This window comes from Podarcis gaigeae, assembly GCF_964106915.1.
Source record: "Podarcis gaigeae genome assembly, chromosome: 9".
NCBI lineage: Eukaryota > Metazoa > Chordata > Lepidosauria > Squamata > Lacertidae > Podarcis > Podarcis gaigeae.
In genome coordinates, this window is record NC_139685.1 from 26,794,670 (window position 1) to 26,807,478 (window position 12,809).

At 42.6% G+C, this 12,809-nt stretch overlaps 1 protein-coding gene across 2 annotated transcripts in view; it reads left to right on the plus strand.

Moving 5' to 3' along the window:
- Positions 1-12,809, plus strand: part of SCFD2 (sec1 family domain containing 2) — a 152,223-nt gene that overhangs the window by 15,634 nt on the left and 123,780 nt on the right. For both annotated transcript variants that reach the window (XM_083755685.1, XM_083755686.1), the window contains exon 3: positions 3,969-4,096. In XM_083755685.1, coding sequence (XP_083611811.1) covers positions 3,969-4,096 — 128 coding nt within the window. The remainder of the gene's footprint in view (positions 1-3,968; positions 4,097-12,809) is intronic.

Consider the following 12,809-nt stretch of genomic DNA (forward strand, 5'->3'; position numbering starts at 1 on the left):
CGGCGGCAGCAGGAGGCCCCATTAGCTAAAGTGGCGCTTCAGGTTAAGAACAGTTTCAGGTTAAGAAGGGACCTCCGGAACGAATTAAGTACTTAACCCGAGGTACCACTGTACCAGGCTCTCAGTGAAATTCTGAATTTTGATTGGCCTGTAGTTATGAACCACTCTGTTTGAATGGAATGCTCAGTAAAGGACCCATCACTTTTTGAATAAACTGAAGTGTATAAAAGCTATGTCCTCCACTTAACTATTATAACTGTAACATCACAAATTAGATGGTAACACTTTTTTTGACACATTGTAAACTGACCCTAACACAATGTATCTCTCTGGCTTCAGTTAGGCATGAAACACCAGTTTTGTCCCACTACACACAGTTAACAATCTAAATTGGTATTAAAGATAGCTCAGTCAGTAGAGCATGAGACCCTTAATCCCAAAGTCATGGGTTCAAGCTCCACGTTGGGTGAAAGATTCCCGCATTGCAGGGGGTTGGACTAGATGACCCTCATGGCACCTTCCAGATCCACAATCCTATGATTCTGTGACAACATTGATACAGTTTCTAAACAGGGCCCTGTATCTCTCTTTCTCCAGAACCATTGCCTACTTTACATTTCATTGGACCACAGTTCACTACTTACGTTTCTGCATTAAAACAGAGCTGCATTTTATCTTGAGATTAGCATTTCCTGTTAGCTCCCGGCAAACTCCAACTGGCATTTGTTTGAAACCAGGATATATGCATGCTTAATGTTTCATTTCAGACAGAAGTCATGTTGGCAGTGGACATGATTTCCAACTCAGACCAAGCTGTAAACTGATACAGCATCTCTGTCTGCAATAAAACAAAACAAAATCCTTAAAATCTTGAACTATTCAGCATTGTTTACTCAGGATGTGACTTTAGGAGGAGTCCCTTTCTCAGGAGCCTGCCTGGGGATTTTGGAGATCACTCTGAAACATGATCTTTGAATGCTTTGTGAGTTGTCCTATCATATTTACTTGGAACCGAAGAGATGAGGAAAGCCTATTAAGAAGCCAAGCTTTCTCGGGTGTCAGAATTACAAGCAATCTTATCGAGCAAAGAGTGCTGGTTCCCTCTAGCAAAAGTCGTGAGTCTAGTAATCCACACACGGCTTTCAAAGGTTCTTGCTTGACAAATAGTCATTATGGGTAACTCTGATAGTGTCAGTATCCTGTTTCAGGGCATTGGAGGCTGAATCCACGATGTCAAAACTGCATATACTGTCCATCTGTTTTGGTGGCTCTGCATACTCTCACCATTGTTAGAAACTGGCATATACAAATGTTGGAAATGTAAAGAGACTGAAGGTACATTCTTTCACCTTTGGTGGACATGCCCAAGGATTAAGACTTTCTGGGAGATGATCTACAATGAAATGAAAAAGGTATTTAAATATTTAAACCTTTCAGAAGAAACCAGAGGCCTTTCTCCTGGGCATGGTTGGCCAATTGGTTGGCCAATTGGAACTGGCAGAGATGACTGGCAGAATCTGAGACCAAGATGAAGAGTTGCTGGAAGAAGATTGGAGAAAATTTAAAGTTTATTTACAGAAACATTGTAAAATTCAGGAATGTTAGAAGGATGTTGGAATGAAGTAATGTGGTATTAGCAGAAATGATACAAAAGATTAGGTAAAAATTGATTTTTTAACTGTTGAAAGACGAGAATGTAAAATTATACTACATTAGGATAAACTATTAGGATAAAAACCAAGCTGGAAAGGATTTGCTGGAATATTTAATTGAACTAGAATACAAAAAAGGGAGGTGTGAGGAGGTCAGGGAAATAAGTAAATGAAAGATAAGACATGGAAAGAGGGAAATGTTTTTAATTGTTTTTATTTTTCTGTATTTTGTATTCTTTGGTTTTTTCTTTTCTTTTTTTCTCATTTTTTCTTTCTTATTTTTGTAACTTTTTTGAAACTTTAATAAATATTATTATAAAAAAAAGAAAGAAACTGGCATATATAAGCTAATCGCCAAATGGCACCTCAAGCCTGGGTTACAGTCACTACAGTGGAATGTCAAGGCGCCATCCCCGCATGAAGCTTATTGTTATTATTATTTATTTCATTTCTATGCTGGGGGGGATTTCAAAACAGTTTACATTTAAACATCAAATGAACGAATATAAGGTCATGCACGCTTTCTCTTTGAGTTGTCTCCAAAACTCATTAAAGCCCTGGTCCCAGTCGTGTGAATGCCAGTTTTTCTTGGTCAAGGTACCATGTATGCACTCTGAATAAGCTCAGGCACCTATTTATTTATTCACGTTTTCCATGTCTGCGTTAGGGCCTTCAGAACAGACCCTAGAGCTGAGATTTGAAGAACATGGGGAAGCAAGCAGTATTTGTGCAGAACCTCATCACTTTGATCATGTTGAGAAATCTGATGAATGGTAGTGTGGACTCTAGCTCAGTTGTATTAGCAGTCTAGCAGCTGTATCCTGCATGGAGTGTGTGGCTGCTGTTGGCTGCAGAGGTTCCCTACTTTACAGGGCATATTAGTAGACAACCCTCATGTTACGAAGATGTGTTAGGAGTGCCAGGTCCAAATCTGAAAGCTAAGTCCATCACTAGAAAGCATTGTGTTGGGAGGGCGGGAGTCTCAATTAAATACTCTCTTTAGCTACAAATTTTATTTTTGTCCAAAGCCATTTGTTTAGATACTATTCCTGGTGCTATCATATCACTTGGCTAGACAGCTGAATCTGTGTATCGAAATACCGTAAGTGTGTAGAAACAGTTTGTATCTCCTTTCCCCCATCTTTTGCAAGCAGTAATAAGTCTACAGAACATCCACTTTTGATATTGCAAGTCTTCAAATGTGCCAGTTTGTCATATTTTCTACTTTGCTTTTAAACAGAGTCTGCTATTTTCAACATATTTTTAAACAATTCCCAGTAGCCTTGCAAAGCAAACCTACAACTTTGGGAAGAAATTGGCTTGTAAAGAAACAAAAGCCGGGGAAGGAAATCATTGCCCTCCAGGACTTTTAAAATCTATATTAGCATGACTTGACAATAAACGTTTGTCTCTGCCAAGGAGCTTTCTTGTGGGTATTGAGTTTTCTTTCTTTTTCTTTTAAAAGTTATAGTTCCATGTGATCACAATTAATATTGACATATTTGAGATATAGAGCACTTTTGTACGCCATTCAAGATTGACCCTGCATAAAGTTATGCCTTCATATATAACAAAAAATCTATATCCTCATGCAGCCCCCATTGGAGGATTTGTACTGCCTCAACACAGTCCTGGATTTGCATGAAGTCAGGGGCAGGCAGGGGAGTGAGAAGACATGTTGCACAGCACCAGTGGCTGTGGCATAGGACCCTTTCCCAACTCCTTTATTGCTGTACTGAAACCTTGTCTGAAACCACTGCTTGTCCCTCCCTCACTTGTACTTCAGTGAGCTTTATGAATGAGGTGAGATTTAATGCAACACCTCCCATCTCAGCCAGATCAACTTTCCATCAATGGCCATATGAACGTTTGCTTAATATTCTGCCTGTATCAATGGCTTCACAAAGCCCACCGTTACTTCTGAACCTGGCGAACAGCTTTTCATTTCAAAAGTATAGTACATTTCAGAAGAAAGTCTGTTATACTGAAACTGTTGCTGTTTTTGTCGTCATCAATATTCTCAGTAGCTTTGGTTGTTTGCGCAAGCCACTGCTGAATTATTCTCGTAATAATTTTGTGGTAACAGAAGCAATTAAATGGATAACCTCTGGTTAATATAACAAGTTACCAAATCAGCCCATGTATTCTTAGTTTGAAGAGAGAGCAACCCTTTCTGAAAAAGTTGAGCTTTGTTTCCGTACTTGAAAGTAAATAGGCTATCCACATTGTAGAAATCACTAAGCTCCAGTCTGTTTGCTTGATTCTTAGCAGATGTTTGGTGTAAACCTGGGTGCTTTTTTTCTTTTTTATATATAGTGATCCAGCTGCTAAATCTCTGTGGGAGTCCTTGATGAATTTCAAGCAGAAAGAAGCTGTGATGGAAGTCAGGAGACACCTAGTGGAAGCTGCAAGCCGAGAAAATTTGCCAATCAAGATGAGCATGGGTAAGTAAGCCTTGGAGCGGGCCTGTGCGTACTCTTAATCTGCGTCCAGCCATTTAATCAGTGTAGCTATTTCTCAGACGCTGATCATTCTGAAATCATTTGTCTTTAAATAAATCTGAGGTTGTTAACTGCGGTTTGGTGACGAGCCATGTGTTTTAGCAATCAGTTTCTTTGGAGCTTGGTGGGTTATCAATCAGTGTTTTGAAATGGATTCAAAATGTTACGCAGTTGTAGCCTGACTTACAGGCTGATAATACACTCATAAAAATATACAATGTCACCTCTTGCCTTTAATGCTTTGAAGTATGAGCCTGGGGACAGAAGGGGTTATTCAGAGCCTTGTTTCTGTGCCCAAAAAACTGCAGTTTTCTCGGTTTCCACTTACGGCTGTGATACAGCTCTCGTCTCATTCTGTACAGTGGTAAAGGTAAAGGGACCCCTGACCATTAGTCCAGTCGTGGCCGACTCTGGGGTCATGGCGCTCATCTCGCTTTATTGGCTGAGGGAGCTGCCGTACAGTTTCCGGGTCATGTGACCAGCATGACTAAGCCGCTTCTGGCGAACCAGAACAGCGCACAGAAACACTGTTTACCTTCCCGCCAGAGCGGTACCTATTTATCTACTTGCACTTTGACGTGCGTTCGAACTGCTAGGTGGGCAGGAGCAGGGACCGAGTAACAGGAGCTCACCCCGTCACAGGGATTCGAACCGCCAACTTTGATCGGCAAGTCCTAGCCTCTGTGGTTTAACCCGCAGTGCCACCCACATCCCACCTGTACAGTAGTACCTCAGGTTAAGTACTTAATTCATTCTGGAGGTCCGTTCTTAAGCTGAAACTGTTCTTAACCTGAAGCACCACTTTAGCTGGAGGTTGGAGGATGGGTGGCGGCTAACAGATTGAGGTTGAATCCTGACAAGACAGAAGTACTGTTTTGGGGGGACAGGAGGTGGGCAGGTGTGGAGGATTCCCTGGTCCTGAATGGGGTAAATGTGCCCCTGAAGGACCAGGTGTGCAGCCTGGGAGTCATTTTGGACTCAGAGCTGTCCATGGAGGCACAGGTCAAATCTGTGTCTAGGGCAGCTGTTTACCAGCTCCATCTGGTACATAGGCTGAGACCATATCTGCCTGCGGACTGTCTCGCCAGAGTGGTGCATGCTCTGGTTATCTCCCACTTGGACTACTGCAATGCGCTCTACGTGGGGCTACCTTTGAAGGTGACCCAGAAACTACAACTAATCCAGAATGCGGCAGCTAGACTGGTGACTAGGAGCGGCCGCCGAGAACATATAACACCGGTCTTGAAAGACCTACATTGGCTCCCAATACGTTTCCGAGCACAATTCAAAGTGTTGGTGCTGACCTTTAAAGCCCTAAACGGCCTCGGTCCAGTATATCTGAAGGAGCGTCTCCACCCCCATCGTTCTGCCCGGACGCTGAGGTCCAGCACCGAGGGCCTTCTGGCGGTTCCCTCACTGTGAGAAGCCAAGTTACAGGGAACCAGGCAGAGGGCCTTCTCGGTAGTGGCGATCTCACTGTGGAATGCCCTCCCACCAGATGTCAAAGAGAACAACAACTACCAGACTTTTAGAAGACATCTGAAGGCGGCCCTGTTTAGGGAGGCTTTTAATGTTTGATGTAGTACAGTATTTTAATATTTTTTTTGGAAGCTGCCCAGAGTGGCTGGGGAAGCCCAGCCAGATGGGCGGGGTATAAATAATAATAATAATAATAATAATAATAATAATAATAATAATAATTATTATTATTAATAATAATAATAATAATAATAATAATAATAATAATAATAGCTAATGGGGCCTCCTGCTGCCACTGTGCCGCCGGAGCACGATTTCTGTTCTCATCCTGAAGCAAAGTTCTTAACCCGAGGTACTATTTCTGGGTTAGCGGAGTCTGTAACCCAAGGTACCACTGTATTGCTTTCTTTGCCTTCAGTATCATGGGGCAACCTTGTATATCATTTGGGCAATGTTGTATACACCTTAAGCAACTAGGAATTCAATGCCGGCAAGTGAATAGGCTGACAAAGCAGGGATGGATTGTCCCAGGCGGAAGGTCATTTATCTTACCGTGCCTTCTAAGAAACTAGTAGCATCCTTCTCCTCCTCCAGGGGTGTTGCAGCATTTGCTGGCAACCGGGGTGTGTGCACACAGAGGCGGGGCATGGAGGGGGAACAGAACCCATCGCACCAGCCCAGCCCTTGCTGCCGACACCCCCGGGGTGCGGAGGGTTCACAGAACCTGTGTGCCAGGCCAGCCTGGCTCTCACTACCAGAGCCAAGCGGGACTGCGTTGCAGCCCAGGGAGGAGGCTGGCTGACGCAGCCCTTGGCAGGTGAAACTGCCCAACGCTGGCCAGGGGGCCATTCAGCGAGGGGGCCAGGGATGCAGTGGCGAGGTCCAGCTGGGCTCCAGGGCCCTGAAACCCCCAGCGGCAGGCAGGGCAGGACAGGAATCCCTGCATGGGAGCCCTCTAAAAATCGTATGCCCAGGGCTACTGCCCCCCTGCCCCCTTTTCCTTTTCCTCCTCCACATCCAGCATAGAAACACAAGCTACTTCCCTCTTAGCATGCTAGTAATTGTTTTTTTTTTTCTCTGCAGCCTAATTATTTTTGTAAGCTTATTCACAAGGCTGAAATGGATACTTGGGGCACCATCTTGCTGTGGTGGCAGATGGATAGGCAAGTGCCCTATGCTTCCTGGTCGTCCCCCACCCCCCCACCCAACAATCTTGTGTTCAAGATTTGCTTCCCCCCTTCTTTGGGACATAGTATCGTCTCAACAGAGCTCCTAGGTGGAAGAAAAGCAAAGGCTCTACAGTGGTACCTCTGGTTAAGAACTTAATTCATTCCGGAGGTCCGTTCTTAACCTGAAACTGTTCTTAACCTGAAACACCACTTTAGCTAATGGGGCCTCCTGCTGCCGCCGCGCCGCCACCGCATGATTTCTGTTCTCATCCTGAAGCAAAGTTCTTAACCCGAGTTCCTATTTCTGGGTTAGTGGAGTCTGTAACCTGAAGCGTATGTAACCTGAAGCGTATGTAACCCGAGGTACCATTGTATTTCAAATCTAGTGTTGTGAAAAAACAGGAAGCAGATCATGTATGCATCCTGGCCTTGTATCCCATGCAAGAGCAGTGCATGAACATCTCTGCCTTCATGATACAGAAAATCAGCCTGGGACTATTTCCTGACAAGTTCTTTTGTTAAGTTAAGCGGTCTGTAAGTACCGTTGTGTGTTATTTTTGTGTATTTACCACTGAATAGGAAAGCTGAATGACTGAGACACAGGTGTAACTATTTCAAGTTTGTGTGTGCCTGTTACCTATTTTCCGAATCATAAGCTCATCTGGTATTGACGATTTCATCATTGTCTAAAAATATGAGCACATATATTTGTTCAATAAGGAAATACTGAGTGATTGCTTTAAGATACAGTCATACTTTCTTTGGAACCCGAACGTCCGAAGGGGCTTCTGCGGCTTCTGATTGAGTGCAGGAAGCTCCTGCAGTCAATTGGAAGTCATGCTTGGTTTTAGAATGTTTTCAGAAGTCGAATGGACTTCCGGAACAGATTCCGTTTGAGAACCGATGTACAACTATACTGTAGGTATAATGCAGAAGAATAGACACAAGCAAGTGGAAGCCTACATTAAGGCATAATTATTTCAAATAAAATGTAGTAATCACATGCTGTAATTTAGGGGTAGGTACAGCTGCGGGTGAGGGACACGGGTGGCGCTGTGGGTAAAACCTCAGTGCCTAGGGCTTGCTGATCGCATGGTCGGCGGTTCGAATCCCCGCGGCGGGGTGAGCTCCCGTCGTTCGGTCCCAGCTCCTGCCCACCTAGCAGTTCGAAAGCACCCTTAAGTGCAAGTAGATAAATAGGTACCGCTTTATAGCGGGAAGGTAAACGGCGTTTCCATGTGCTGCGCTGGTGCTGGCTCGCCAGAGCAGCTTCGTCACGCTAGCCACGTGACCCGGAAGTGTCTCCGGACAGCGCTAGCTCCCAGCCTCTTAAGTGAGATGAGTGCACAACCCTAGAGTTGGACACGACTGGCCCGTACGGGCAGGGGTACCTTTACCTTTACCTTTTACAGCTGCGGGTGGCGCTGTGGGTTAAACCTCAGAGCCTAGGATTTGTCGATCAGAAGGTTGGCGGTTCGAATCCCCACAATGGGGTGAGCTCCCGTTACTAGGTCCCCGCTCCTGCCAACCTAACAGTTTGAAAGCACGTCAAAGTGCAAATAGATAAATAGGTACTGCTCCAGCGGGAAGGTAAACGGTTTGCCAGAAGTGGCTTAGTCATTCTGGCCACATGACCCGGAAGCTATACGCCGGCTTCCTCGGCCAGTAAAGTGAGATGAGTGCTGCAACCCCAGAGTCGGCCACAACTGGACCTAATGGTCAGGGGTCCCTTTACCTTTTTACAGCTGCTTCAAAATAAATTTGATCTTTCCCCTTTCCATATGCAAAATTTGCTGTCTGAGGCTGCACAACCAGGGTCCACAATGGTTAGGCCAAAACTTCATTATGAGCAGTATTGTGTTAACTTTGTTATCTGAAAGCATTTGTCCCTTGAGCCATTCAGTAATTCCTTGCCCCTAGAAGACTGGAAAAATTTAGGGTGACTAAAGAGTTGAGTTGCCAAAGGGCAAGGGCATGTAAGTTACCCATATTAGCTCAGTGCTGCTTCAAGATAGCAAATGCTGGCTTGTCTTGTATGATCTGAAAGTGCCCTTTAACTTTCCCCCCTCAGCTATCGGTTGCTTGAAAAACCTCTTCACACATTCAGGAAGGACAAAGGACAATTGCAAGCCAATGATGGTTTCAAGCTTCTTTTTAGCATGTAGATATTTTAAACTTGCTTCATTATCTAAATCCAAAATGTAGCATCATCATCATCATCATCATCATCAACAACAACATTTCTCTACTGCCTTTCATTTGAGGATTACAGGGCAGTTGACAATACGAAAACACAAAAATACATACAGTAACAAACCAAAACACTACCACCCAGACAGTTTAAAAGGCCATAGATTGTTTAATTAGTCAAAGGCCTGGGAGAAGAGGCCTGGATGGACATTAAGTGTGTGCAAATTAACTTCAGAAGCTGCTTGAAAATCAGGGTCCTGATTTATCATTATAGCAGGAGTCATATGCAAGTGCCAAGGCTGAGTAAAAAGGCTATTTTTTCCACTTTAAAGACCTAAATATTATACCAGCTTTAGGAAAACTCTTGTTAAAATTGCCCTCGGGCCAGACCACATCTGAACAAAGCAGTTTTTGTTACTTGGGTGGGTATATGTGGTTTAAATATGCACTTAATTCTAATATTTTTAAATAATCATTTTTGGTTGTTTTAGGTTATATGGATAAAAAAATACAGTGAGAAGGTCCAGAATTCTTCACATTCTATTCCAGGCAAAGAAATATATACTAAGCTGGCATCTAAGAAGAGACATGCTTCTTTCTCGTTTTCACAACTTGGGGTTGAATATAGTACAGTAGCACCATGGCTGTCAATCATCATAGGCCTTATTTATGAATACTTCCTGAAATATTAACAAACCAAAGAGAAAAGAAGATGCCATGGTCAGGAAACCATCTTCTCCTGAAGAGGCCATCGGTGACATAAAAAAAAGTTTGTAATTTGCTTGTGTTGGTATTAAATTTTAAACTGTCTTGGCAGAAAGATGCTGTAAAGCACCTTAAATAAACAAATAAGTAATTGACAGGATATAATGCACCTTTATAAGAAGGCAGTGAGCCAAGTTCTCCTCAGCAGCACCATTAAGGAGGAAGTGCAGAAACAGTTATCCTGAGGAATTGGGACACAAGTGGTTGTGGATGTACATTGGAGAACTCACTTGCTCAGTTTTCCTGAGCGAATCCTTTTCTTGTCTGAGTGAATGTGTGCCATATACTCCTATTGGAAAAAAATAAAACTACAGTGGTACCTTGGTTCTTGAACTTAATCCGTTCTGGGAGTCCTGAAACTGTTTGAAAACCAAGACCAATTGGCTGCAGGAGCTTCCAGGTTTACGGCGTTTGGGAGCCGATCTGTTCAACAACTAAGCTGTTTGAGAACCAAGGTACCATTGTACTGCATTTGAGCCCACCATTGTATTTGGCTTCCATTGCACTGGTCAGCTTGACCTCCCCTGAGAGAGTGTGTGTCTTTTTGAGTACATAGAGACCCATTGTCCCCTGCTAAATGCAGAGTCTCTCTCTTGGTCCCCTGCCCATAATAACTGACATTTTGCTGTTATTGAACACTCCTCCGATACCAAGATATCTCTATGACGTACATAGAGGATGCTTAGTTGGATATGAAATTAGATTAATGTTTGTTGTTCATTTCTTAAGGGTTATACCCAACTAGGTCACCCAGGGTTGATGGTTGAAAGTCCATTGATTTCCATTGAGTGGAAAGATGCATCTCAGTGCATCTTAGATGGCAAACATATTAATACCCTGCCCATTTTTAAAGAACTCAAAGTTGCTTATAATAATAAAAAAAGAAAACAGTATGCAAAAAACCAACAGTATGTAGAGTGTTTATGCAGAAGAGCACTTACTGGAACATCAGAGAACTGGAGGGCAGATTTATATACACATTTACCCTATTCTAGTAAGTATTCTGCTAATGTCTGCTTTCTTGTGTTTTGGATATATGTTAAGCTACCTCAGTTGGTAGGCAAGGTATAAATACTGCTAAATAAATAAAGACATGGAAAACAGCATATAAATATAAATCAATTAAATAACAAACAAAAAAACAGCAATAAAGGAATAATTAAAAAGCACACCAAGTAGTTAAACATTTATTATTTCAATGCAATATTCATCAATTCAAAATGTATATATTCTTTGCACTGGTTTAGACAAGTCAAGTAGCAAAATGTAGCTGTATTTTTTAAAAAGGTTTTTATAGTGTAACATTCTTGCTAGTGTCCAAAAGGAAGTCAGGCTTGTTGAAAAACAGGCCTCTTATTTTTTTCGCTGGGCATCTTCTTCTTCTTCTTCTTCTTCTTCTTCTTCTTCTTCTTCTTTGCATTTTAACACACTTGAAGATATTGGGTTCCGAAAGAAAGTTCCATTCTGCGTCTAGCTTCCTGAAACAAAGGAGTGTTGTTCCTTCAGGAGAAGTACTGCTTCTTCTTTCCCCGATCCTCACTTCCTTTGCAGCCTCGTTGGTGATCAGATGCATATCTTAGAACGCTTCTGAAAGTGATGGTTCATGATGCTTTTGTTTAAAGCTTTGCTATTAGCATATTATTTGGCAGCAAAAGACACTTTGCTACAAATGTCCTTCTGTGGCTTCAGAAAGGGCCTGCCTTGCTTGGCAGTTTTAACAGTGGACAGTAAATCTAGCCTGAGCCTGAATCCCTTTATTATCTCCCTTTATTGGCATGTTGAATGATGAAAGCTGAAACACCAGGAGGATAACAGAAACAAAGTGCTCTCTTCTGTTACTCTAACCCTCCATTAATGGAAGAAAGCCCTCTCAGTTCTTCCCTAGTAAACTATGCAGAATGCGACCTGAAAGGCGAAAGCATCTCATTAAAGAGCACAAGGCAGACCTAGCCTACAGAAACAATATACCAGCGCAGCATGCTTTGTGAAAGAGGTTGGGATAAGGCTACTGTAAATCCCTTAAGTAGTTTGTAACTATCTGGCATTTTTTTATAAAAAAGTGGGGGGCACCATCAAAGGAAATGGCAGATTTGTTAGGGGTGTAAGGTATGCCTGAACTTTGTCTGCAAACATGAAAGGATATCCAAGATATGAAAGAACACAGCAATATGATCACCTCTGGATGTTATGAAATGAGAGAAATGGGAAGCACAAATTCCTTTTGCCTCCTGTTCCCCCATATCTTTGTAATGCTTTAATTGGAACTTAAGCATCTTTTACTTACACACACGCACACACACGCACACACACACACACACACACACCTTTCACAAAACTTTTAATGTTGGACCACACCAGTCCTAATGGGAGATATGCAGCTTCAAATATGATCATTATAAAGAAGTGCAGCTTATTTGGTGGTGCTCGTCTTTTCCAGCATCTCATAATTTCTGAGGTTTCTGTGAAGGTGAAATAAGACGGTTCAAGCAAGATGTGGTTGCCAATAAGGCAGCTGTTCTGTGTTACTTTCTTTCTCCTTTTGTGACATCTCTATTTGCAGCCGTAAGGGCTAGGGACTGCCTTTGTCTTTAAATCAGAAACGAATTGCTCAAGAAGCTGAATTCTGCACCCAGTACTATGGGTGCTGCAGCTTCTGTCTTACACTTTTGCAGAACTGCAGAAGCTGGTATATTGCGTAGTTATTTTTAAAATATGAAGTGGTTTTTAAATACTTTTTTAAAAAAATGAATGGGAATCTGTGAAGGTTGATGCCATAAACACACCTTTCTCCATGAGCCTAGTCTGAAGTGCAGAGGGTGTCCATGAGAGTGAGGGCCTTTATAGTGGTGACCTCCTCTGCCTATTGATTTTTTTTCCAAAGCTTGACTGGTGCTCATACAGGCTAAGACTTCTTCATTCTTCCAGGCCCTTTAAGTCCCTGTGATCAGGTTGGTGGTTTTAGCATATGTATTGGATGGCTATTTCTGGTTCTGTGCTGAGTATGGTGTTTTATTGTGCTGGTTTTGTATTTGGTTTTATTGTGGATTTTTATG